The sequence below is a fragment of the Sylvia atricapilla genome, chromosome 1 (assembly GCF_009819655.1).
Source record: "Sylvia atricapilla isolate bSylAtr1 chromosome 1, bSylAtr1.pri, whole genome shotgun sequence".
In the NCBI taxonomy this organism is placed as follows: domain Eukaryota; kingdom Metazoa; phylum Chordata; class Aves; order Passeriformes; family Sylviidae; genus Sylvia; species Sylvia atricapilla.
The window spans coordinates 58,844,512-58,871,623 of record NC_089140.1 but is presented as its reverse complement, the minus strand read 5'-3'; the positions used below and the strand labels follow the sequence as shown (position 1 = coordinate 58,871,623).

The 27,112-nt window shown below is 49.1% G+C and overlaps 1 protein-coding gene across 5 annotated transcripts in view; it reads left to right on the top strand.

Annotated features, from left to right (window-relative positions):
* Window positions 1–1,248: 1,248 nt before the first annotated feature.
* The window catches only part of NFATC1 (nuclear factor of activated T cells 1), a 108,995-nt gene continuing 83,131 nt past the window's right edge, over window positions 1,249–27,112 (top strand). For 4 of the 5 annotated variants that reach the window (XM_066323708.1, XM_066323699.1, XM_066323683.1 and 1 more), the window contains exons 1-3: window positions 1,249–1,429; window positions 10,303–11,401; window positions 20,289–20,448. In XM_066323708.1, the coding sequence (XP_066179805.1) occupies window positions 1,297–1,429; window positions 10,303–11,401; window positions 20,289–20,448 (1,392 nt within the window). In that variant the 5' untranslated portion in view covers window positions 1,249–1,296. Of the gene's footprint in view, window positions 1,430–5,201; window positions 5,490–10,302; window positions 11,402–20,288; window positions 20,449–27,112 lie in introns of those variants that run through there. The other variant, XM_066323692.1, reaches the window with a different exon arrangement.

Sequence of the window (27,112 nt, the reverse complement as noted above, 5' to 3'; positions counted from 1 at the left end):
GTTTATTCTGGGTTTATTTCCAACCGCACATGGGTGTCAGGCACTAGATTTATGATTCCTTTTTTTTTTTTTTTCCTTTCTTCACACACCAGATACGCTCAAAACCACCCCTTGTCCCGGCACGTCCCGTTCCAAAAGTTTGGTCCCCTCCTGCCAGCTGTGGGGGCAGAGGGAGGACGGAGCGGGAGCGGCGCGGCCCCTCTCAGCGGCTCCCGTCCGGAGGCTCCCGCCTGGGCCGGGGTATCACGGCCGCCTCGGGGGCCGGGACGGGGCATCCCGCACATGGGAAGTGGGAGGAGGAGTCGCTGTGGGATGGAAATCTCTCCTTCTCCCCCTACGAAGTGATGAGACACAACTGTGTTGCTGAGATATTTACAGAATAATAATAAATAATAATAATAAATCTGGAGCGACTGAAACCGAGTCCGCGGGTCTGTTAGTAATTTAGCAGAATGGGATTTTCCTTTCTCTCGCCTGCCAGTTGATGCTCTTTTCCAAATTTCCACAGCGGGGGAAGCCTGCGATTTTTTACATAATGATTTCAGCATGCGAGGCTGCCTCGCCTTTTTTTTTTTTTTTTCCTGCCTCTTTCGCTCCCCGGTCTCCCTTCTTTTCCCCACCTTCACTTTGCGACCCCGGCGCGCCGCCCGTTCTCCCGCAGGAGGGCACCCGGCTCCCGCAGGCTGAGGCGACCCCGCGGGCGGTGGCGACGAGGCCGGGCGGGCGCCGTGCCCCGCGGAGGGGCGGGAGGGCAGCCGGGGCCCGTCGGTGCCCGCCGGTGCCCGCCTCCCGCTGGCCGTCCGCCGGCGGCGGGGCCGGGGCCCGGCTGACATCACGGGGCCGGGGCGGGGAGAGGGGCCGGGAGGGGAAGGGAGGAGGACAGGGGGGGGCGGGGGGGGGGGGGGGTGTTTTCCAGCTTTAAAAAGGCGGCGCAGGGCGTGCAGCCCTGCGTCAGAGCGAGACTTCCCCGCTCCGCACACTCACTGCCCCCGTCCCCCGGCTGCAGCTCTCCGCGGGCGGCAGCGCCCGCCGCCGCCCCGTCCCGCCGCCTCAGCGCGGGCAGTGCCTCCGAAGTCCCCACGCACACCCGCCCTCCTCTCCATGCCCCGTCCCCGGGGGGGCGGCGGCGGCGAGCTCCTGTGCCTCCGCGGGCGCGGCTACCACGCCGGGGGCGGCGCGGCCCCGGTCACCGGGTCGTGAAGGCGGGCGGGGGGGGCGCGGGACAGGCGGGCCAGGCGACTGGGGGCCGGCAGTGGCCCAGGGCGCGGCGCCGGGCTCCGCCGCCCGGCCGGGTGCATGCCAAGCGCTGCCCCGCCGGCCGCCGCCGCGCCGCCGTCGCGGGACCCATCCAGCGGGAGAGAGAGGCCGGCGGCGGCCCCGCAGGACGGCGCCCGCCCGCTCGGCAGCACCATGAAGGCGGCGGAGGAAGGTAACGGGCGGCGCTGCGGGGGGCGGAGGGCGGCCGGGCGGGCGGCGGTGTCCCCCGGTGTTTCCCCGCGGCCGGCCAGGAGGCTCGCCGGCGGCCGCTTGCCAATAGGTGTCTCTTTCGCCTCTCGCACGGCGCCGCCGCGGCCGCGCCGCTGCTCCCGGCCGCTTCCCGCCGGTCCTGGGTCCGGCCCGCTCCCGGCGGGGCTGCGAGGGTGCCGGGGATCCGGTCAGGGGCGCACGATTCCCTCCCCATCCCTGGGTTTGGTTTGGGGGAGGTCAGTATACAGCCCATCATTGCAGCCAGCCCGCGCTCCTGGGAAAAGGAAGGAGTCCCGGGCAGTGCCAGGCGCCCTACCGGCGCTCCCGGCACGCCGAGACAGGCGGGCACGCCGCGGCCGGGCTGCGGGGCTCTGCCGCCCCGCGGACCCCGCGCCCCCGGCGGGCGGGCGCCCTGCCGCCGCCGTCCCGGCTCCGGGGGAGCGTTTGCCTCGCCATCCCAGCTCTGAATCACGGCTTCTTTCTCTGCCCCTGCGTCGTAAAGTGCCCTGAAAACGCAGCGGCGAAGTTTCTAAGAGGGACAGATGTTGGGCGCGGGGCTCGGGACTCCGGGCTGAGCTTGGCCCTGCCAGGGGTAGGGTCTGGCTGGAGAGGGGACCGCCTTTACCCTCCCCTCTTGCCAGTAGTGACGCTTTTCTCCCACCGGAGCATCGCTATCCAGCGCTGCTCTGCCTACCGGCTTTCGGACCTTGCCGCTGCTTACGGCGCCTTTGGGCCCCGGCAGACGGGACCCCGCCGGCATTCCCGCCGGGCATCACCTCGGCGCTGCGGCAGGTGCGGGGCAGCTCCCGGCTCCTCCGTGCGGACCCGGCGGCTGCTCTGTGTCGAGTTCCCTCCTCCCCTCCCGGCTGTTCTCCGGCTCCCAAGTTTCCTCCCTATCCGGTGGTGCTGCCGCTTTGCATCGGCTCCTGCTGGGGCTCGGGCAGGGCGCAGCGAGCCCGCACGTACCGGGCAGAGAAAGTTGTGAGGAAGCCAACTGGGGGGTTCTCCGTGTCCGCCGCGTTCATTCCGCACCGTGGGACAACGGGACTCCATTCCCCGGGTTTGTGCCCGGAAAGCTGGAACGGAGCTCAAGATCCCTCTTTCTTTTTTCTTTTCTTCGTTCCTTTTTTAAAAATTTATTTTTATTTTTACACAGCTGTTTTCAACCCTAGTGGTTCATTGCAGTTTGCAAGATTCTGCCAGTGCAAAATCTACGAGCGGGGCTCTGACTATGGCTCCACTTATGAACTGGAGAGCCTTTTGGGATGGAAGTTAATTATACTGTATTTAATAGAAGTGGCTGGCGCGCCAGTCTCACACTCGGACACCCGTGGGCGCTTCCAATGCCCTGGGCTCCAAGGGCACTGAATACACCACTTGTAAAAATTACATCCAGAGGCAGCTGACATAAAAAGCGTTCTGCAGCCTCTTGGAACAAATAAAATCCCATCTCTTTAATTCTGTGGCATTTCTGATGCCTGGGTTAAAATGTGCCAACCCTCGTCGATAGCTCTCTTCCCTGGTAGTGTATTTTGTAAGGGACGAAGAAAATAAGTCCAGCCAGAAAGCGTGACCCAATCCAGGAAACACGTAGGGGAGCCCTGCGCGTCAGGATTGCTGCCTGCAAATTAAGGTGCTGTTTGATTGCCAAACTACAACAATCAAAGAAAACACTATTTCTTGTTTAGTCTAGGAAGAAATGCGCAAAGAGTCATAGTGGGAGAACCTCGTTTTTTCTTTGGGTGGTAACGAGGTGTGGAGTCCTTTCCCTTTGAAAATGCCAGTGGTTATGCCAGATTTAATGCCGTGGACAAGTTAAATTCCCCTTCAGGCTGGGGGGCTGCAGCTGGAGCAGGCCGTCTGATGCATCCCTTGTTGAACCTGCTTTATGGAGTTGGAACAACCCCAGATAACTCAGAGGAGAGGCTGAGTGGGCAGTGGCTGAGCTGGTGGATCGGTCCGTGGGTCGTGCAAGGGCGGCTGGTGACAAGGAAATGGCCTTGCCAGGGCTCACCGCCCCCCATCCCCATCGCTCGTTTCGCCTGTCTTCGTTTCGACGACACTGTTTCAAACTGGACTCTTAGCAGGAGGGCCACTATTACTCTGTCCCACGTGTGGTATCACCTCGTTTCTAACCTTTCCATGGTACATCTTTCCTCTTTCTTCACGGGAAGGGTGCCAATCGAAACATTTCATTGACAGCACTAACACTGATGTCACTGGTAAATCAAGCCGTCTGTAAATAGGGTGGGACAATTCAGCAGCCTTGAAGGTACCACAGGCGGGACGGGCGAATGATCGAGGGCAGCAGATACTTGGGGGCTTCTCCTCGCCTCCCCGCCGGGACACTGCAGGAGATAGGCGTTTGGTCCCCGCCGGGACACTGCAGGAGATAGGCGTTTGGAGCAGAGCGGCGGAAGGGAGGGGTGACACTGATGGAGCCGCGGGCCTGGCGGCTGGGGCCACGCGGCTGTCCCGCTGCAGGCCCTGGGCAAGGGGGCAGACAGCAGGCACACCCGTGCCCGCCGCCGGGCCAAGGGCTGGGGGACGTGCACGGCTGAAGCGGGGCGCTCCTCCCTGCGGCTCGGCCTGAGCCGGCACCCCGAGGCCACCACGGTGGGGACAGGCGCAGAGGGAGGGCTTCCCCTGTTGCCAAGGCCTTTAGCGCACCCGGGGGACTTAGCTCCGGCACTTCGGCGCTCAGGGCCCCGCCGGGGCAAAGCCCAGCTCGGCTCCTGCGAGAGCCCAGCCTGCGCCGAGGTTCGTCCCGGCGAGGAGCGGGGAAAGTATAATGAGCTCAGATGGAAAAAAAATTGTGTTTTCCTGGCAGGGAAAACTTCAGGACGGAGATTTCGGCCGCAAGCCTGGAAAATGGTATTCCCTGAGTTTATAAGAGAATACTATTTCCATAACTGCTTAAAAAAACCCGTTCCTTTTGAAACCCGGCCTGAAGTTCGGGAACTGAGGGGCCGAGCTGCGAGGGCGGGCGCTCCTTTGCCCGTCGGGGTAGGTCAGCGCTGTGTAACATGACAGGAAAGCACCTCGAAACATAAAGAAAGTGTTAATTGACTTTTCCCCTAATTTGTCTCCCGTACGAGCGGTAAGAGGCACGGGCCGGGTAGAGCCGTGCTCCACCGGAGCCCTTTGCAGCGCTCTCCCCGTGCTGGCGGCGGCCCGGAGAGGACCTTTCCCTCCCCGGCGCACGGAGGCGGCCGGCAGCGCTCCCAGTCCCGCTTTGCTGCGCTTTTTATAGCAGCTGGCACTAGTGGGTGCTGCGACTAAGTGAAATAAATAATAAATAAATGAAAGCGGAGCCTCTTGGCTCACAGACGCGGCGTGGTGGGCACCCACGAAGAAACCTTGTCAGTCGTCTGCGAAGAGGGGACACGCCAGTGTCCCCCCGAGTGGGCCGAGCAGCTCTCCCTCCCCACTTCCCTCCCGCCGAGGCGCGGAAGGAGCCGCTCCGGCCCCTCACCGGTGGGGAGCAGGTGAAGTCCCGCTCCTCTCCCACCTCCGGGCTCCCCATCCCGCCCACGGCGAGCCCTCGGCGGTCTGGGGTCTCCCCCGGCGCCGGCCCCCCCGGCTGGGGCGAGGGCTCCCCGCGGAGCACGGGCCGCTCTGCGGGGGCAGAGCCCCGGCGGGAGGGTGCGGGGGGGCCGGGCACCGCGCGTGTTTGCATCGACCCGGAAACATCAACAGCGGACGGGAGGGCGGGTCGGAGGCGGCGGCAGCGGCGGCGGCAGCGAGACAGGCCGCCCGTCGGGGCCGAGGTCACGTCACCGGGCGCAGCAGCGGCCGCTGTCCCACGCCGTGCCGGGGCTCCGCGCAGCCCGGCCCGCCGGCAGCAGGTGTCCAGGCACGACGGGGCCAGCCCGACGGGGCGGGGCGGGGCTGCGCCGCCACCTCTGCCAAGGCGCCGGAGGGTGGCGGGGGTCGCGGCGGAGCCATGACGGGCGTGGAGGCCGAGCAGGAGTTTGACTTCGATTTCCTCTTCGAGTTCAAGCACAGCGATGAGGGCGGAGGTGGGTCGCGGCGGGGCCGCCGGGTCACGTCCGGGGGTGCTGGCGGCGGGATGCTGCGGGGAACCCTCCCTGCGCTGCCCCCTTAGGGAGGGAGAAAGGCTCCCTCCCTTCACGGGGAGCGGGGCGGGAGCGCCGGCAGTCCCGGCCGGACCGGTCAGCCCGGCCCCGGGCGGCGCTGGTCGCCTCAGCCGCGCCGGGGAGCGGCGAGCGGGGCCGCGGCGAGCGGGACGGAGTCCTGCCCAGGCGGCCGGCGCTCCTCTGGCCGTGCCCTGGCAGCAGTCGAACGACGTGCAAGGGGAGATTACCCGGGGAGGGTAATCTCTCCCGAGGTGCGAGGGGAGATTACCGCTGCCGGTGCAGCGTTTTTAGAAGTTTGGAGTTGTTTAAGATGTCCGCACCCCGCGTTGACCGCTCGCACGGCTTCCCCCGCTGGCTTTGGATCTTGATGGGCCGCTTGAAAACTGACTTCGGCCCCCTTTCCCCATCCCCCCTGTGAGCCGGAGGTAGGCTTAGCGTTTAGCTTGAAGGTCATCCGCAAATAAAAATAACGGGCGTGAATTTGTCACGGGTCACAACTGTTCCCGACTCTGGTGTCTCGGTCGGGCTGTCTCTTTTCACGGCTTTAAGCAGTGCTTGAGGTGAAAATGAGGCGAACAAGTCTGAACCTGGCAGGGAGAGGTTGCCGCTTCCTTGGTGCGTGGTTAACCCGCTGATAGCGGGTCACCGTACAGAGCTCTTGTACAAGTGCATGACTTAACTCTGCCTCGCAGTAGGGCTGTTTGCTCTGTGCCTTATCTTCTTGCCTGTAAATTCTAGCAGGTTTGCAAATCCTCCTTGCCTGCCTAACGCAGCTTTCCAGGATATGAACGAAGGTATTTGCACCTTCCACACTGCCCACCACTCTGGCATGATGTTGGTGTCCAAGTAGTTGTTAGGAGCTTCTAGTTTTTAGAGGGCTGTTTTTACAGTTTCACACCAGACTTTTCAGATAAATGTTCTGGTGATTAGACACCGAAGTGTCTAAAGTGGAGGGGCCTAAGCAAATTAAGTGTCAAAGTCCTGGTTCAAAAAAAGTACCTAACTCTATTAGGCAATTTTGAATTTAACACAGAACTTAAACACGGATATAGATGTGGCTTCATCCTGAGCAATGTAAGACAGCTCTCATCTTCTCTGAAGACCCTACAAGCTGCAGGTATTCAGCATTCGTGTTTAAAGTATGTAAATAAAAAAAGGATGGTGCTCAGTGCCTTGCAGGATCAGCCCATTAATGGCAGAAAGTAATAAAACTTGCTTGCTGTGAAATTAAGTAGAGGGGGGGAAAAGGAGCTTTCTAACTGCTACAAAGGGAAATGTAATCTGTGGAGGTATGCTCACAAGTCAAAAGGGTCCAGTTTCTTGTCCCAGTTATACTTAAGTGTGGATTTGTTGGAACAGAACTGTTGCAAACCTGCACTGGTCTATCTGATACTGGAGTTTGGCTAAGGATATTAAAAAAACCCTATTAAATGTGTCTTGATAGTCAGTACACTGGTCCTGGGTGCCTCTGTGAATCACATTCATAACAGTGATGCCATGGCAAAGGCATTACCTGCCTTTCACCCACATCAGGACTGTCAGAATATCCAACATAGCTACATTACGTGAGGCAGGAGTTTATTTCTACCTGTCTCATTCACCCTGGTGAGGAAAAAATCAGCATGTTATAAATGCTGACTATGTATGTGTGTTGGATGAATTTTGTAAATATGGAAGTTTTGGAGAATGAGCTTTTTCAGAAATTGTAGCTGGTGGTTTTTAGCCCACAAACCGAGGTCTCTATCTTGTTCCTAGTTCTGGCTTTGAGGATTTTATATTTGGTGGACACATTTTCTACATGCTGCCTGTAATTTTAAGAGACCTAAATGTGTTTGGAAGGCTTTGGATCTTGAACCTTTCTATTTTGCATACTATTGTATGGGTTGTTTGATGTTATTTTTCTTGGCCCTTTAAAAGTTGGCTTTAAAAAAAAATGTATAATTGTTCTAAGAGTGGCTATTCCTTGTCACGTGAATTAGGGAACTTTGTTGCTTATAGCACTTGAGCCTGTCTTTTAATTTGTGGGTTTTTTTTTTTTTTAAACTGGATTCCAAAGGCTTGTGTGAGCTTCGTACTGGCTATTTAGAGTGGGCTGCAGATCTCCAGCAGATTGCAGAGTTTGAATTTCACCCTTGTCATGCATTAGAATTTCAGTAAGCTGCTGGGCTCACAGTACTTAGCCCTGTTATTTAGTTTGTTTACCTGTTTATTTTTAATACAAGATCTAAAATCAGTGATCCTGCAGTCAGCAGAGGCAGAGCCCACCTGGTGGGTGCAGGGCTGGAGCAGCCTGGGCTGTCCGGCTGCATGGCAGGGACCGGCTGTGAGCAGTTCCCAGCTGTGCCATGTCACCAGTGCCTTCCAGCGGTATGCCAGAGCAGGAGGCTGTGGAAAAGTGTGTGGAAGAAGAGTGTAGCCAGTGTCCCAGCAGCAGTGTGGTGCCATGGACGTCACCTTCCTCTAAAGCTGGAGGAAGCTGCTTGGGACTGAAGGGAAGGGGCTGAAGCTGCCCTGAAGGCACGACTCGAGACCCTTTCTCTGAGCTCATTTCTGAACAGATAAGGTCTTACCACTGTTGTACCACGTCGGGGTTTTTTTTTTCCATGAAGGGCAGGAGGGAAGTGGTGGTGGTTGTGGTGACACTGAGTGGTGCAGCCAAGTGGCAGGGCAGCAACAAAAGGGAACTGATTTTGGAAGGAGGGGATTCTGATCCCCCAGGCAGATCTGCACCTTGATGTGACCAGTGCAGGTGGATTTTGTCAAGTAGCACCTCTTTTGCTGTGTTTCCTGCCTCCCTGGTTGTTTGAATAGAGCATGAAACTGCAGCATGTTTTGAATAATCCGGTGTTATTTGTGGCACACTGCAGTGTAATTTAATGACCCTTCCTGAGCAAATGGCTGGCATCTGAGGGCACACTAGAGAGTGAGTTCAAAAGGTGTTGTTGCTCATCATTCCCGAGTGTTACCTACTATGACATACATCAGCTGGAGCTGCTGTGAAGCTGCCACAGCACATTAATTTTCCTAAGTACCGTTTGCCTTGGAGTCATTGCCAGCAAGAAAGGTGAGCGTGGGATCACAGGTGGATGACACCAGAGAGGGCTGAGCTGATAAACAAGAGAAAGAGAATAGCTGGCTGTGCTGGTTACCAGCTCGGAGGCTCGTTTGCATTTGCAGAGCTCCCTGGTCGCCTGGGGAATAGCAGCTGCAGTAATTAACACAGCCTTTCCTATCTTCCGAGGTGAGCTGCGTAAGATGACTGCCAAGGGAACTTGCCTCCTGGGATGGAAAGGGGCAGGCTTCCCATGTGGACTGGCTGTGGCCACGGGGAATGTTGAGTTTCTCTCTGTCCTGCAGGAAAGTGATGCTGCTGCCATAATAAACCTCAGGGAAGGCTGGTACACTGCAAACACAGCTTGGGGCTGGAGCTGCAGCTCGGTGCATTTCCAAACTTCTGAGAGGAACCTGTACACCAGTGTTACCCAGACTCAGAGTTCAGCAGTCATCCCTGATACAAAGGTTTTGCTCTCTTTTCCCAGTAAAGTAAGAGATACTGGCATTAGGGCTTACGTGTCTGGCTCATGTGTCCTGGTGACACAGAGCCTCCCTATATGAGAAAGAATAGATGATGATTTCCTCATCCCACCACAGCTCAGAACACCAGGGGCGTGTTGTCCTTTGTTGAGGCTGCCCATTTCCCTCATGGGCAGCCCACCAGTATCTCTGGGAGGCAAAAAGAGTCACATATGCATCCGTGGGACAGGGGAGCAGTGCTGAAGGAGTCCCTTCAGCAGGCAGACAGCAAAACGAGGCAGAGATGATCCCATGTGGACCACCTTTGAGACACTGGTCCTTGCAGAGCAGCAGGGATGGAGGCATGCAAAGGGCACATTGGCACAAAGCTGTGATGTGATCTATCACCTTCCAGGTTTTCTAAAGTGACTGTTCAACTCTGCTGTTGCTTTTATACACCTGGCACTGTTAAATGGTTGGAGAGCTGGCCCAGAGCACACTGCTGGCAGCGCTTGATGTGGCATGCGCAGTAACCAGCAATTTTCAGCGGAATTTCAGCTGTCGCTGAGTAGTGAGACATCCATGTTTATCCTTCACCTGGCCTCTGCCAGTTGGGCTGGAGGATAAGTGGTCCCAGAAACCAGAGCAGATCAATAGGTCCATCTTTTTCCAAAATCCTAGTTAACTGGAACCAGTTGGAAACTTGCTGTAATGGAATTTTCAGTTGTATATAATTTTTTTAAGAGAATGAAGTTGATCTTGTTCTTTGCTTTAATCTGCCTCCACTGATGGTTTTTTGTCCAGTTTTTTGTGTATTCCAACTTCTTGAGAGGGGATTTAGGCTCACTTATGTAAAAACACATCTCTTCAGTTGCATCTCTGAATGCTGTAGTCTCCCAGAATCCTGAAACAATGTTGTTTGAAGACTCAGTTTTTTGCTCTGAAGGGTTCACCTAAAAGCAATGTCCTCAAGACCAGCTCTGTCTGTGTACATCCCCCATCCCAAGATCTCTTGTCTTGTTCTGTTCAGCTAGTGGCATTTCCAAGGATGCTAGTCTGCAGCCTCTCTCCCAGCATGGCACTCCTGTGGGCTAGGTTGTTAAGAAGGGCTGTGCTTTTGTGTGTTGTGCCATGTCCCTCCATTTCAGCTGGGTTTGTTACTAAGTGAGTATATTTGTGCAGCACCTCATGTCATTCTTTGTTGTTTGTTTGTTTCTTCCAGAACACTATAATTATGCATCTTCAAATGTAAATGCTGGCTTGCCTCTAAATGTGGCACATTCCTCATTGTCAACTCCATGTCATGGCCTGCAGACATCAAATCCCGTCATTTCAGTTGTCCCATCGACAAATCATCCCTCTGGATATGGAGGACACATTGACAGCGGAGCCTCCGAGTACTACCTGCCACCAAATATGAGACCTAATGGGGCTCCAGCCCTGGAGAGCCCCAGAATTGAGATCACGTCTTACATGGGGTTGCATCATAACAACAACCAGTTTTTCCACGATGAGGTGGAGGAGGCCATCCCTAACGCCAAGCGGTCACCTTCCACTGCCACTTTGAACTTGCCGAACATCGAGGCGTACAGAGACCCGTCCTGTCTCAGTCCAGCGAGTAGCTTGTCTTCCAGAAGCTGCAACTCTGAAGCGTCTTCCTATGAGTCAAACTACTCGTATCCATACACTTCACCTCAGACCTCTCCGTGGCAGTCCCCATGTGTCTCTCCGAAGACCACCGACACAGAGGAGGGCTACCAACGCAGCATGGTGGCCTGTACTTTGCTCAGTTCCCCAAGGCACTCTCCATCAACGTCTCCCAGAACCAGCATCACAGAGGAGAACTGGCTGGGGGCTCGCAACTCCAGGCCTCCGTCTCCCTGCAACAAGAGGAAGTATAGCCTCAATGGCCGGCAGACCTCTTATTCCCCACACCACTCTCCCACTCCTTCTCCACAGAACTCGCCGCGGGTGAGTGTCACGGATGACACGTGGCTGGGGAACACAAACCAGTACACCAGCTCCGCCATCGTCGCTGCCATCAACGCCCTCACCACTGACAGCACCATCGATATGAATGATGGGATTCCCATCAAGTCGAGGAAGACTGCCATTGATCACACCCCCTCCATGACTCTGAAAACTGAACCGGCTGGCGAGGATCATGGGACCATATCGCCAACTGCTGACTTGTCACCAGAAGACTTCTCCAGCTTTCAGCACATCAGGAAAGGAAACTTCTGTGAACAGTATCTGTCTGTGCCACAGCATCCCTACCAGTGGGCCAAACCAAAGCCTCTGTCTCCAACATCCTACATGAGGTAAGGAACCCTGACTAAGAGGGCAATCCCAGTAGTATCTGTATTGCATGATCTTGTTTCCTCTGTCCCCTTCCTGTCTCTGTTTCCTGCCAAATCTACCCATTCACTCACTCCACTTAACTGTGTCTTATGACAGTGCCTCTGTTGTTGGTGTGGTGTGACCAGGAGTCAAGCTTTGAAGGGTAAAAGAGACTGTTCTAGGAGCTGGCTATGCATAGGTTGTAACCAGTTATCCACTTCCCAGGGCTGGTACATCTGGAAATCGGGTGTTCAGAAGCTCAGGGAGCAGGACAATCCGGTGCCGTCAAACCTGTGGCTTTACTTAAAGTTTATTATGTCTCAGTATTTTTATATTGCTGGACAAAGATACGGTCTCATTATGGTGACTGTTGCAGGGCCTTTTACATTTATGCTTTGTGCACAGTGAATACAAGTTAAGTAAGAATATGGTTCTTTTGTAAATTATTTCAGCTTATCTGAAATTATTTCAGCTCATCTGAAGGCTGTCTATCAATCATTTTCTGTCTCTACTGGACAGTGATTCTCTGTTCTTTTCCATCTTCCCCACTACTTCTGTTTAAAAAAGAAAGGATACTTTTTCAGCTGATAGTGCTTCAATCTGTTCATCAAATTTATTTATCACAACAGGGTTCTGGGTAGGAAGCAGCACAGAATAGCTGAAATCTGAGTTACATTCATCGCATTCTCTTTCTGCTGTAGTTGGTAGACTTTATTTTGGAGTCTTCTGCAAGCTGTAATATGGAGAAGCATGTGGTGCAGGAAAATAGTTCAGCTTTTCAAGGGTTAGTAAGCTGTTCCTAGTCCCTGGTTGCAGCGGTCACCCCCTTTCCTCCTCCTCCCCAAGCCCACCTGGCTTCTTGCTCTTGATGGTGAAGCTGCCTTTCTCAAAATGAAAGCAGTAACTGTGTGGCTAAAGTGTTTTAATTAGTGATGTGTTCCCTGGTTCTCAGCCTTGTCAGTCTCACCTTTCTTTAGCCAACATCTCTCTGCCGTGTGCTGTCTCCCAGAATTGAGGTGGAGTAGTCCATGGCTCTTTATGTTACAGCACACTCCCCTTCCTCATCATTCTCAGTCTCTTCTGCATTGCCAAGGTCCTTTCAGGACCCTGGCTCAATTCACTGCTGGGAAATGCAGCAATCCCTTTGGGTCTGGTCACCCAGAGTTAGGCACTCGCTGCCTTCCAGAGCTGGGGTAGAGACTTCTAACACCAGGAAAATCCTTCCGAGCCTTCCCGTTTACTTAGAAAGAGCCTTTTATGTTCACCCACTGCAGTGCCACGTTCATCAGAGAGGCTGGCCCTCGGCTGTTGTGTCAGGGGCAGCTTTTTGCCGAGACTTCAAGGGCAGGAATAGGAGCATTTGACCAAACAGGCTTTTATCTTTCCGTTGCAGCAAGCGACTGTAGGCGCTGTGCCGCGGTCCGTCAGGAGGCACCCGGCGTGCCTGTGCGCTAACACAAACAAGAAAGGTGAAGTGCACAGAACGAAGCCCCACTATGTTGTGTATTTAACATTTTTTCCACTGTTTTGGTCTTGTGTAAAATATGTTTCCTGGTTTGCAATATGTTTCCATGTGATCTCATTAACTCGTGCTCTAGGGCAGTTGGAAGTTACTGTTGAAATGTGATTTTTTAGTTATTTTACCAATCAGATACACTGACAGTGCTTCCTTCCACCAAAAATACCTCTCATTTTATGTATATGAAAGTGCTGGGCAACTGAGCACGGACGTCAACAGGATCACAGCCTACGCAACAGAAACTGTTATTTTAAATCTTTCCAAAAAAATTGGTTAAGAATTTGTCACAACAGAGCTGGATTTTTTTCCTGTTATTTTACACATCTGTTCTATTTCAAACGTGAGGGCTGGAGGGGTGGATTCCAACAAACAACTCAGGCTCCAAAATCTACCCGGTCATAATGATTTTGAGATAACCAGATTTGATTACCTCCTCTGTCTCTTCCTGAATATGCAGTAGAGTTTTCATCAAAAGCCAGCATGCCTTGGAAAATCACTGACGCCCTTCCCTCCCTCTCTTGCATTCCCATCTCTTTGGGAGCAGGAGGGAGCAGGCTCAGGCACACCATCGGCCGAGTGCTGTCTCCTTTCCCGAGGTTTCATAGTGGGCATCAGTCTAAAAAGGAAACTCCTTTTTGCTATTGTTACTAAAATTGATGATGGTTTTAATTTGTCGTAATAAAGTTCAGTCCACTTTAGTCTTTTCAAATCCTGGAGCAGGAGAATAATAAGAGTATATAATGGGAGTATAATAATGCCTGCCTTAACAGAAATAGAGCCTTGCAGCTGAGGCTTGAGCTGCACAGGCTAACCCAGGGCTGGTGGGGATTTGTCTGTAGTCCTTTGGTTGCTGCCCAGGGCCTTGCACCAAATCTTTGGATGTAGAAAATACTTGAAGAACAGGCAGAGATTTCAGGGGAAGCATTGGAACAAATGCTGAGGTAACAATAGGAATCAACTTTCCTAGACCAAAATGAATTATCTAAATATACCAGTCTGCCTCAAAAAACCCTGGAGGTAAATTATGGTGCAGAGAGTCAAGAGATCATCTTTGTGAAGCTCTCTTTCAGCTATTATCTCCCAGATCTCTTTTTTATTTTGGTATTTGTGCATTTTGCTGTCTCACTCAAATGCAACAAGTTTCTGTCTGTAGTGTTTCTCTTAGAGTTACTGCAGCAAATGATTTTGAAGGGTAGCACTCCATTGGGCAGTTACTGTACAAGCAGGTAATGCTCTGTGTTTCTCAAATCCTTGCTGTGTCAGTGGTGTTTCTGTGCCATTTCTCCATCTCATCGCTGTGCTGTGTAATGCAGAATGTCTTGTGCACAAGAATGTCAAAGCCAAAATAAAAGTACAGACTGGACTACTGGCCTCAGCTGTGGGGGCACTGTTGGTGACTACTTCCAAACTAAAATCCCAGTTTTTGTGTTCTGTACCTGCTCATAAGCAGGTCCTAAATCACTCTATATCACAACAAAAAGTATAGCCACTCACCAAAGTGCCATGTTTCAGAGTATCTTGCACATTTTATATGACTTCCTCTTCACCTGCTGTATTTGACTAAACAGAACCCAGATTTCCTGGAGGCAGTTTCTTACTCTTTGAAAAGTAATGCATTATATTTATATCAAGTGTTATCAATCTCATCCAAGGAGTATGTTGGCCTTTAACACTTGAACTTGCACTAAATGTATTGTTTTTCAAGAGAAAGAGAAATGATTGGGTTTGTTGGTTGGGCGTATGGCATATATGAGGTCTACCACACCAAAAGGTGTTTCCAGGAATAGACAGGTGACTTTTAAAAGCTCCCTATGGTGTTTTCTTCCATAGTTTATTTTTTTCAACAGTCAAAAGCCACATTTTCTTTAGCTGCAGCCTATTTTTCAACCTCAAAAATATGTATGTATGTTTTTTGACCTCACAGACATGTGGTTATGTGGTTTTACATATGGAGACTGAAGTTTGTACCCAGAGAATGTATGGTTGTATACCTCTTTGCAAGTTGCAAAGGCGTATTTGACTTTTGTCTGCATCAGTGAGCTTTTTTGGGGGTTTTTGTGGACTTTTTTGATTCTGCTTTTGGGACTTGGACAGTAATAAACTTTTGCAAGCATGCAAAAGTTGAGGCCCAAAATGGTATGATTTCCTTAAAAACTGTGATTTTAAAATGTTGCAGATATTTTTCTTCTTTCTTTTGATTTGCAGACCTTTCAGATGCTTTTGATTTTGCGGGGGGAGGGTTTTGTTTGTTTGGTTGGTTTTTGTTTTTTGGTTTTTAGAGGTGTTTTGTTCCAGATGGTGAGACAGAGGGCAACTCTGCTTGGGAAAAGTTGAGTTTCTCAAATAAAAGGCACCGGCAATCTTGAGATGAGATAGTCAGTGATGCAGCAGCACCGGATTTGCTGACCTGTGCATCCATGGTGAACTTTCGTGTTCATGGCAGGCGAGAGGAAGTTCCTCAGACAAAGCAAAGGCAGGGCTGTCTGGGCAAGACTCAGTGAAGTGGGGACTTGTGGTTGTGTGGCAGTGACCATCTCCTGGGACTCATTCCTGTTAATTGAGGGGCTGGCGCTGGGAAGTGGACAGGGAACAGCCCAAAATGCTGCTAACCTTTTTCTCTTTTCTGCTATATTCCTGCTGAATAGGGATGTTTGGATGCTTTCAACATGTTTGTTTTGCTATCATGTAGCAGTGACTTTTTTATTACATTTGGTTGCTATACCATAAGGCTGAAGAGTACTTGGAACCCTGTCTCAGTAAACTGATATATTTTTGTTTGTTTGATTTAATCCTCCCCACGCTTTCTCCCAACTGTTTTTCAGTTCATTCAAACAACCCTGTGAGCATCTTATTAATGGCCTTCCTTCACCAGCTCATGTTAACACCCCAGGATTCTAAATTCAGAATAAGCTGAAATGCGATGCCAGCCACTTATCTCCATTCCTGCAGCAATAGTTTCTTGTCCTTTCTCTAAGCCATCAAATGTGAAATTTCCCATGCAAACCAATCTCTGAGTGTGAATTTTTAGGACAGAAGGATGTAATAGTATGTGGGAGAATGATGACAACTCATGTTTTCAGACTTCAGCATGAGGAATTCCAGTGCACCTCATGCACTTCACAGAGGATCTACTTGCTCCAAATGCCAGCAAAATACAGCCATGTCTGGGGTGGGACACAGCATCTATTTTAACAGCTCACAGCCAGATTGCTCAATTGTCAGACAGGAAATTAAAAAAAAAAAAAAAAAAAAAGAGAGAGTAAAATCTGCCCACATTAAGTGCTAGGTGAATACAACGCAGATATATTTTTCTGACCACAATCAAGTTGGGGGACACATGCCATCATCGTTGTTTTCTTACTCTTTCAAAATCACACACAGGCATCCACTTCGATGTGAGACAAGTAATAAATAATAAATCGTAACCATATTCGCAGTTGGTGCAGAGTTGGAGCAGATTCAAGCTAGCAGCTTGGTAAAAGTTTCAGCAGCCCTGTGGTTTCTCTAGTTTGTGTTTTTGTGTCTATAGGAAAACTCCTTGTCAGAAAAAACTGAGTTTAGCACAGGGCACCCAGTCTCAGCTGTACTCCTTCTAGGTCACTCACTTTACTTTGGGTGCTGAAAGACACTGAGCATCTTCTCCATCTAGGCAGTGGCTTATGCCACTCTCAGGCAGCTGTCTGGGGTAGATGACTCTGTGCTGTAGTACTTGGCCAAGAGCAGGGCTAGTCCCAGGGTGAGACTGGCAATTGTTCTTATACTGTCTGCAGTTTGGGACAAAAATGTTTGTGAATCTTTTTCAAGTGGCCTTGGGCACCTAGTAGCTTAGAAAGCATGCTGATAATTTAATTCCCAAATGGATGCCAGTCATGTGAAAATGGAGCTTGAACACCTTTACAAAGTTTAGCGGAAGTTTTTTGCTTTGTTTCCTCCCTGTCCATATTCCAGTGGGCTGCTTCGTATCTTTTTTTTTTTTTTTTTTTTTTTGTTTTTTTTTGTAATTTGATAAATCTTTCTGCTAAAGGCAGAAGTCAGCCAGACTAGATAATCTGTTTTTGATTTAATCATATTGTGTATCTGGTGTATGCAAAATAAATCACTATTCATCTGGTTTTTAATCTGATTTATGTAGGATGCAGTTATATTGAGCCAGTTTTCTACGGCCTAGCACCAGGTTTTGTGAACCTGCCTTGAAGCAGCCATACCTCATTACAGCATTTAGGAGGACTACAGTGAGATTCATTAGGGCACAGAAAGGAACGGGACAGGTTTTCAGCTGGTGGAATATGTAATCTGAGGGAGAAACATCGATGTGTCCTTGATAGGAAGACTGAATGAAGATCTTTTATTCCTCTTCTTGACTGCTGTGCTGTGCTGGTGCTCTTCTCCCCTCCACGTGATGCTAGCTTGATGAGGTAGTTTGGAGCTTTCCAAATTAATGTTTGCAGCAACCAGATTTGATTTTACCACTACATCATTTGTTTGGTGGCCTTTTCCTTTAACCACGTTCAGCTGCGGAAAATTAAGTGCATGATGAAGATAACATAACATAGGAAATAGCTCTGACAGCCCCAGTCCATGACACTGCTAAATGCATCACTTTGCTTCCTTTATCAGGAAAGCTCCCATTAATTGTCAATTTATATTTGGGCAGGTGGTGCTTTGGAATTTTGATTGTAGATATGAGGCTAATAGCAAACCTATGTTCATTTTCAGACTTCATTTGAGAACATGAGTTTTACAACTTAATTATACTAACACTTTCAGATACTGATTTGAAAGGGGGGTGTTTGTCTTTGGTTTTTTGGGGGGGTTTTTTAGAGATGTCATTAATTACAAAACTTCTTTGTATCTTAAGAAAAACAACCCTCTTCACTTGACGGCCACATGCTGTCAATCAGAGTTGTCCTTTTTAATTAAGTGTTAAAAACTTCTAATCTGGTAGATGTTGTCTCCTCAGAAAAAAAATCCATCAAGTGAGAATGTACTTAAAACCAGAAACATCTGTTTAAAATGTGTGGTGATCATCACCAGGAGAGACACAGCTGTTTTGCTCTACTCTTTGTCATTTATCATTACTCAAATATGCTTCATCCAGTTGTTTTTTTTTTTTAGACTAAAATGTATACCTAAAGTGCTAGGCAAAGAGCAGTGGCTGCATACAATGGCCATTTGTCCATAATTTTCTGCTGTCTCTTTGTTCCTTGTATGAGTGTGTAGTAGCAGAAGAGCTTCCCCTCCCCTCCAGAGTGGGCCCTGGCCATTTTGGGGGAAAGGCTTGCATGGGAGATCAGAAGGTGAAACATCCTGTCTGTAGCTGAGGCAGGGGCTTCTATGTGTGGAGGGGCAGAAGGACAATTCAGAGTTTGTCCCTGGCAGGATCTTGCAGTGTAGAGAGTGCCCCCTCTGGCTTCTCCTGACTCCAGATGTTCATGGAAGCTCAGAACCTGCGCACAGACAACTTCTTTCTTTTATATAAGCTCCCACTTAGGGTGAGCTGGGATGGATACTTCTTTTCCTCTGTTGCTGGGGTTCATGTCCTGAAGGCTGGAGAACAGAGTAACTTGATGTTTGGAGCCTGCAGCTTGCCAGTGAGCTGTCCTCGCTGGTAGGAGGTGCCCAGGGAGCAAAGGTGATCCTGGGTCATCACCCAGGATGGGACTTGGTGGCTCCAGCTGACCCCAGGAAAGTATATGTGTGTGTCCACAGGCATGCATGTACATGGCTCAGACTTGTTTACAATGAAGAAAGGTAACATAGGGAAACTTAGCACCACCTGAAGTCTCAGCAGTGCATACACACACAGGCAGATGGGAGTTCAATATGCTCAGGATACAGGGATGGGTAAGCACTCACAAAAACCCAAAAGCCAAAGCAAAAAAGTGCCCGTGCTAGTGCTAGAAGTCCTGTTCTGTAGTGGAGCCAGCAGGGCTGCTGAGAGCTGTAATGCCTGAGAAGCCACGAGTGCACCAAGTGTGGATCACTGGGACAGTAACATGGAGTATCCAGCCTCCAGCAGAACATGTGTTTGTAGCATATGCATCCAGTGTGGAAGCTCTTGCACATCCTATGTCCATTGGGCAGCTCACAGGAAAAGGAAAGATGTCAGCCATGATCCCTGCTGCTCAGACTGTCCTTGCTCCTGGGCTGCAGCAGTGAGGCAAGGATCCAGTAAATCCCCAGTTCCCAGCCTCCTCGCAAGCTGGGGAGAGCTGATGATGCCTCACCTGTAGGCTGTGGTGGCACAAGTCCCCTCACAGTGCCAGGGAGCCCTGGCCCGTGGCACCTGCAAAGGGCCATGATTTTCTGCTTGCTGGTTATCTTCTCCAGGCGGATGGGGGAAGCAATAAAGTTTCACATAAAAGGACAGGGGGGTGTGTTGCAGTTGTGCTGTTTAACTACTTGTAAAGACTTCTGAAGGACCCTCATGACGGGAATTCACCAAAGGAAAGAATATAGAGTGGACATGAAATTAGCATTTTAATTGTAAAGCTTATTTCTTCAATTTTAAAATTAATAAGTCTGTCTCAGGACTGCTGCTTCTACTGTCCTTGTTTCTTTTCTTTCAAAGCATCAACTTGGCATTTCTTAGAGATCTCCCAGCTATGGTTTTATACTGGAAGAGAGTTTCTAAGAATACCACTTCCCCACCATTGCGTGCTGTCAGGCTGCTTGATGGTAATGAGTCTTTAGTATTTTAGTTAATTGCAGAGTCAGTGTTGAGCCAGAAGAGTGAACTGCATTTTCTGCAGGATTGCTCATCACCATCAGTAGGATTCATAAGCAAGTTCTGACTTCAGAGCTTTCTCCTTTGCAGTGCGTTAACCCCAAAAGAGATCAGCTTTGCTTCGAGGCTCTCAGAAATGCTTTGTGTTGGGAATGAAGCAGGGAAATGGCTTTTTTTTCTTCTTTCCATCCCCTGTAAACACAGCAGATTTGTTGAAACCCATTAGATTCATTAAATGCCAAACTAGTTTGGCATTCACTTTCACAGCAGAAATCTTCTTCCTAAAACTCCCCAGTGTCTTTCTGCCTTTTTTTCTTTTGCTTCGAGAGATAATATATAGGATATTTGAAATCTGTGTCTTAAAAATTTTTAGGTTTGGGTACAAATCAGATAGCATCTGGGCCAACAGATATTCTTGACCCATAAATCTTCCTAAAATAGCTGTTGCCTTCTAAATTACTTATGTCATGACATTATCCTTATCAATTAAATTTTACTTATAAGATGGTGAAGGATGAACTGCAAGAACATGGTGTCTAAAGAAATAGTGGTGGCTGCTTGTAGCTTGTGATAGTCTACTTACTTGATGTTAGTTTTTAATCTGTTTTCCTTTCCGTTGTAGCCCATCCCTGCCTGCTCTTGATTGGCAGCTGCCATCTCACTCAGGACCTTACGAACTCCGTATCGAAGTGCAGCCTAAATCCCACCACCGAGCTCATTACGAGACAGAAGGCAGTCGAGGGGCTGTGAAGGCGTCTGCGGGGGGCCACCCCATTGTGCAGGTACCAAACTGTGTAACGAACAGCACACGTTGTTTATCTCAGTGCTCTGTAGCAAGCATTGTTTCTTCTCTAAAACCAAAAGGTGATTTTGGAGATTTTTCCTGTCCTCAGAGATTGCTGCACGTGAGCACACCTTAGAGCATGTTTCAAACTGGGTGGATCAAGCCTTTGGTGAAAACAATGCAGGAGCAATGTGAATACAGGGTGGATTGCTGTTCTGTCCATGTAGGGATCAGAGAGTGTTCAGTTGGCAAGTGGTGACCATGGACCTATTTGTGCAGTCAGATTCCAGACATGCGGTTTATACTGAAATCAGCTGGGGACGTGCCTCAGTACATTTAGTCCTTAACTTGCAGTTGGATCTAATCAAAACTGTGAATGCATGTTGGAGTGCAGAGCCCTAGCAGTGATGTAGAAGTATGTTGCTGGTTTGGATGTTGCAGTGAGTTCTGAGCAAAGGCTTTTAGAATTTCTTCTGTTCAGTTTCTAAAACCCTTCCAGCTGCTCTGGAAAGCATCTGAGGTCTGAATCTAGTTTCATGAATTCTACCAAGCTCTTTAATTATTCTGCATAAAGTATTTAATTTAATAACACTCTAAACTGACCCTTGATTTGTTTATATGAGTAGTCTCATCCATTTTTAAAGGGCTTTTTTTCAAAAGGAATAGGAAGAACAATATTTGGTTGTTTAAAACAAAAGAAAAAAAAAGAAGTCTGTCCCTCCTCAGCTGCTGCTTTCTCACCCAGCAGTTAAACTCCCGGTGCCACCCACCAGGGTTGTGACCCTCTGTGCAGCAGAGCCCAGGTTTTATCACTGCCTAGATGCCGGGGCACTGCTGCCATGCTCACACTGCTTGGGCTCATGCCATAAGCTGTGCAGGAGGAGCAGTGGCTTGTTGAAAGCCCGGATGGCTCAAGATGATGTACGGACCACACGTGCAGGGCTGTGCGTGTTTGTTTATTTGCTGTAAGCCCCTGTTAGCAAACACGTCTGTGCAAGGAACAGTGGGAGGCTGGGATGACACTGGGCAGAGAGCGCTGCTGTGTGAATGTGTGCTGCTGCCTCACTGGAAAACGAAAGTGAGGGGAGTTGTAGGCAGCAAACACACTTTAGCTCTGCCAGAACACATCAGTGACATGGGATTATGGAAGTTGTCTGCTGGAAGTTGAAAGGTTTTAGCAGAACGTTTGTGAATAATATTAAAGAGGGGCTTTGTGACAGACATGCTTGTTTACAATTAATGCTTACTCTGTTTGTGGCTTGATGCAAGGAAATGCAAACGGGGAGGCATCAATTCGCAATGGCTAGCTTGGCACTTAAAATTTATTATGTGCATTTTGGAAAGACTGACTGCAATGCCAACATTTAATTGGCCTAAATGTGTCCAGACATTTCCCCTCTCATCCCGTGTTCCAGTCTGTCAGGAGGGAGCATGCTGCTTCCAAACACAAACAAGTGTCAGAAGAGAGGAGAGGAAATTACGGAAGGTCATGAAGGCAGAGAGGAGGAAGCAGACAGTCCCAGCCCTGTCAGATTGGCTCTACTGGCTTAATAAGGATTAATGTATTTTTCATTCCTTTTATTACAACCCGAATATCCTTTTCTCCAAAAAGAACAGAAATACAAAGAGGTGCAGAAAAAACTTTTCCGTGCTGACATTGCCATCATGGCCAGTTATCTGTTTGAAGAAATGCCTAAAAGTTCTGACTTTGACCAGAGGTGAATAGATGGATGGATTAAGAGTACTTCCGAAAAGAAAGGAAGTATTTATAAATAATTTTTGTAAGAGAAATAGTAAGTACTTACAAATACAGAAGTACCTGATAGACAAAAGTATGTATAAATGAATGGAGGAGGAGGAAATCTAGGGAGTAATTTCTGTTAAATTGGTGACTGGCAAAACCTGAAAAATGCATCTCTGAATCATCAACATATTTCCAGATGTTGCAGCTGTTTGGGTCAGGTTTGATTGATCCCACTGGGTTATACAGAAAGGAGCTCAAGTTTTGAAGTTCAAACCCAGGTGTAAGTTCAGACAGAATCTGAGTGTCTTCAGGAGAAAGATTTTGAATCAAGCTTTTTGGTCTTTAATATTTCTGGTGTTTCCTACTCTGTTGACTCAGGGAAAACTGTCATAAAACAGCTTTGACCTCTTGTACTACCATTTTCTGTTACATATTTCCCATGTTGACAGTCAGGTCTTTCTTATGTCAGTACTTTGGGTAAACTTGCTTTAATTCTGCCGTTGTTAAAGCTCTTCCCCCTTTATCTTCAACAAGAAGAGAATATGGATGAGGTCTCTCTCCCTCTCTGTTTTTCTCTCTCTTTGTTTCAAACCCCCTCTCGCGGGTGTTTTACTTCCCAAAGTAGGAGATGTTCTCACATTAATACCTCCACAAATCTGTTGGGCATGCTAAGACAGAGGAGAAGTAAATCCGAAAAGCATCCACTGTCCATGGCATGGTTCCCAAGCAAAATTACCAGGAAGTTGCTCTCTCTGCAGCCAGAGCAGGTTTATCTATTTTTCCCAGGCAACATTCGCTTCCTTGCTGCTGATCCATCCCTTCTTTTAGCAAGTGCAATGTCTGAGGATCAAAGGTTTCTGAGGCTAGTATGCTGAATGAGGGGAGCAGTAGCGTAGGAGGGCAGAAGTCTCTCATGGGTATGACATGAGGCCCAAGCTTGGGGACCAGTTTTTTCCTTGGCTCTTCCAGGCTGGTCACTTTTCTGTGTAGCTGGAACGGGCCATGTGTAAAGCTGGAGACCCGACACTGTGCACAGTGCCACCACTGTATGGGATCACTTTTCTCTCCCAAACATGAACATGGGAAGGGGCAGGCAGGGCTGAGCATGGCAGGCTGCCTGAGGAGCTCACACTGACCTGTGCAAAGGGCAAGCCGGGTGTGTGCTGGGGGCTCTCTGTGGCAGTGGTCATGTCCACCACTTGCTCTTTATCATCTCTGCATCATGTATGGGACTTGCTCACTGGAAGCTCTGTGGGTCATCGCCCAGGCCTGTTTTATGACAGCAGGATTTCCTGTGGATTTCCTTCTGTGGAATGGCAGCACCTTGCCCACTGCACTTAGGAATTGTATGGTTTGGAGTGCTTCAAGTAGCCTGTGAAGGCTCATGAAACTGGTAACACAGTATTCCTCTCTCTCACATTTGGCTTTTGCCTGTTTGGGTGTTTGGCTGCCATGGCAGCTCCAAGCCATCATTGTTCCCGATTGCTGAACGTTGGGAGAGTGGGATGAGCTGGCGCGCCCGGTGAGCTAAAAATGCCGCAGAGGATTGGCAAGTGAGTGGTTCTGGGGAGCGGTGCTGGTGAGCTCACGGCTGGCACTGCCTTTCCCTTGGCTTAGGGAAGTATTTTGCGAGTTGCTGTTGCCTTTGGTGATTTCAGACTGGAGTACTCCCATCTCTGAGTCAGAACAAGGATGGTGCCTTGGCTGGCATCAGGCATTGGGAAGCTGCATGTTGTGTTGGGTGACAGTTATACTTGGGATCACGCTGAGGAGCAAAATCCTGTCTGTTAGCATCCTGCTGGCAGCTACTCCTTCTCACGAGTTCATGGGTCAGGTGAGGATTTTTCAAGCAAAGCAAAACAAAGTGAATGGGTTCTTTAGGAAACCCACAGCATTACATAGCTATAGACACACTGTAAGTGACGTGAATTTAATTCAAGGGGTTTACATCCAGAACATCTTAAAAATGTCCTCTGTTTGGACCTATCTCCCAATTCTTCATTTTGAGAGTAGTGGTGAGGAGTTGCACAAGATGGGGTTTGCATTCCAGCCAGCAATGGCTCTGTTTCAGCTGCAGGTAAGTAATCCAGCAGATAAAAGTTTGGGCTCCTCAGGGAGGGATGGCACCAGATATAAATGCATGGTCTGTAGATACTCTAATTAATAACTCATCATTAAAATAAGTCAAGCACTTTGACTGCCTGAGATGGAATTTTTACAAGCAGGGTGTGGTGTATCTGTGAGATAAAATCCAAATACTCAAGAATGTTTAATTAAAGGGCATGATGTACTCCCATAAAAGATTGTACTCAATGGTGAAAGAAGATATTCAAGCGCACAGAGTGGTCTAGTAAGCACTTTCAAAAGCCATGATTATTATTAAACTTCTTGACACAAAATATGCCATGAGTTCTCTTCAAGATCACTCCTGACATGAAGTAGATAAATTGGTTAGAAAAAGCAAAGAAAAGGAGTTGTAAGGGTTTTACTTTTTTTATCTAAGTAACCAGTACCATCTAGAATTTGTTTTCCTCTTGAAAAATGAAGTTAATATGGAATATACAGTGAATGCTGCCTTGCCTTTCACTGTACCTCTCTGAGTGGAATGGTAGAGGTTGTGTATGGCTCCTGTGCTCCTATACAAAATTTCATCTGACCCCATGAAGAGCTGAACTTCCTCATTTTACAGGCAAAACACAATTATTTGTCTGCTGATTTACATAGTCAAAATGTTGTCTGTTCCAGGAAATTTGCTCACAAGAGTCATCTGTGTCCTTTCTTGACAAGATATCTAGTAGGCATTTAGGGTCTGATTTTCAAAGGCCTTGTGAAATACATTGGGATTTTTAAATCCCGTTATGACTAACAAATGTCAGACTCTCCTCCATAGCAATCACTGCCTCGTTTTTTGGGTTTTTTTTTGGTACATCTCCACATCACCATAATTAGGCACCAACATGCCCCTGAGTTATTAGTATACCTCTGTAACACATGAAGTGTCTTATTGTTTGCTTCCCATGGATCAGTTGGTTTTGTTACTTTCAGATAACAAGCAGAAAGTCCCAGTACAGGTCCTGGCCACTACAGGTATCTACCAAAGCCCTTTCATCTTCAGACCTATAAGCAATGAAGAATATCTTTTGCAAACCCCTTGAAGAATAGAAAGCCTCGTTGACAAAGCAGTGTAACTTTAGGGGGCATCACACTCTGATCAGCATCTCTCATACGCCTGGCTTCACACACAGCCAGCAGCACAAGGTCAGACAGTCCTGTGATAACCAGAAGGCTAGATGGGAACGAGAGAACTGAAGAGCTAAAGGAAAAGACTGGAAAGAGGTGTTCACCACTGATGGCAGGAAGAAGATGAAGGTATAAGGAAGCCAAGAGAAAGGCTCTTCCAGACAGAACAGGCCAAGCCCTTTGCAGCAATGCTCTGGTGCTGCACAACAGGAGTGAACCCATGGTGAATCCCATTGGATGGGACCTACAGTGCTTTTCTTGGTAGGAGTCCCCACTGCTGCAAGTTTGTTTTAAACAACAGAGCTGCCACCATTGCTGAGTGAGTCAAGAGAATTAGAAAGAAAAAACAGTCCCTGGTGGGTCCAGTTCATGGCCATCTGACACCTGAGCAAGAGGAGGGGATGTGGAAAAAATGGTGTTAGCTGCTTTCCCCTTCCCTCTCTGGGTATATCAGGGCAGAGCAGAGGGCATATTCTTGTTAGTAAGCTGTGATTCAACTCATCATGCCATAGCAGACTTCCTCTCTGTGCTGCTCTTAGCTTCTTTTTAGAAGGCAGCATCACCTTTTTGTTCAAATGGAAACATAATCCTTCCTTATGGTGGGTGTATAAAGACATCAGCACACACCTGTTAGCCAGGTTGCAATTAATAGCACAAAGCCAAGCAATCCCACAACAAACCAGACAGGGAGCCTACACTTTATAGCCTTGTTTTAGACAGCCGGTACTTTTTAAGAGTAAATCTGAGCTGAATGGCTTTCTCACTTCTTGCATCTGTATAGTTAAAGCAAAACCTCAAACTAGCAGACAGATAATCAAACCTGAAAAGTAGAATGATTTGGCAGATGTTTCAAGGCTGCTATTGCTTCTGTAAATCCAGCAAATGGAAGAATGCCCGTTGAAAGCTTTTCATCACGTTTTCTTTGTTGGGTTGTGGTTTTGGTTTTTTCGGTTTGTTGTTGTTTTGTTTTGCTGGTTTTGTTGTTGTTTTGTTTTTGTTGTTGTTTTTGGTTTTGTTGTTGTTGTTAGGAGAGCGTATTTTGGAGAGGAAAGAATTTCTCGTTTTTGGGCTTTGCATGAAGCTGGTCCCGCAGAGTAGCTCCACAAGCACAGCTGTATCACTAGCTTGTATCTCCCTGAGGAGAGGTAAGTCCAGAAGGGAGCCATCCTGGAAAGCGTGCTGCTGTCAGCTGGAGAAGATTTCATGACCCTAAAAATGCAACTTCAATTCTGATTTATGAGCCTTCCTGGGCACAGGCCTCTGCTGTTTGGTGCAACCTCCCTTTACAAATGAAAAATGAAGTTTCCATCAGCCAGTGCTTGGGGGATGCACTCTGCTCTCTGTTAAAAATGATACCTCGCCCACGCTCAGCATGATGGACGCCACAGTACATGTCCCGGCTGTTAGAAGGCTGAGATGTTCAGTCTGGCTTTCCACCCTGAAGGCTTTAGCCCTGGGCTTGCCTGCAGTTTGGACTCAGTGGCTGCAGGCAAAGCAGAAGTTGAATATGGCCTTGAGGGAGGAGAGGATTGAAAGCCTTCCCATTCCTCTGTTGGTGCTGTCTCCGTTCCCTTGAGAAAGGGGGTGATGACATCCAGCTCCCAAGTGTCTTTTTCATTGACCTCTCTGGTTTCTTTTCTGTCTTCCTCTTTGCAATCAGGGAGTCAGTGACGTGTCA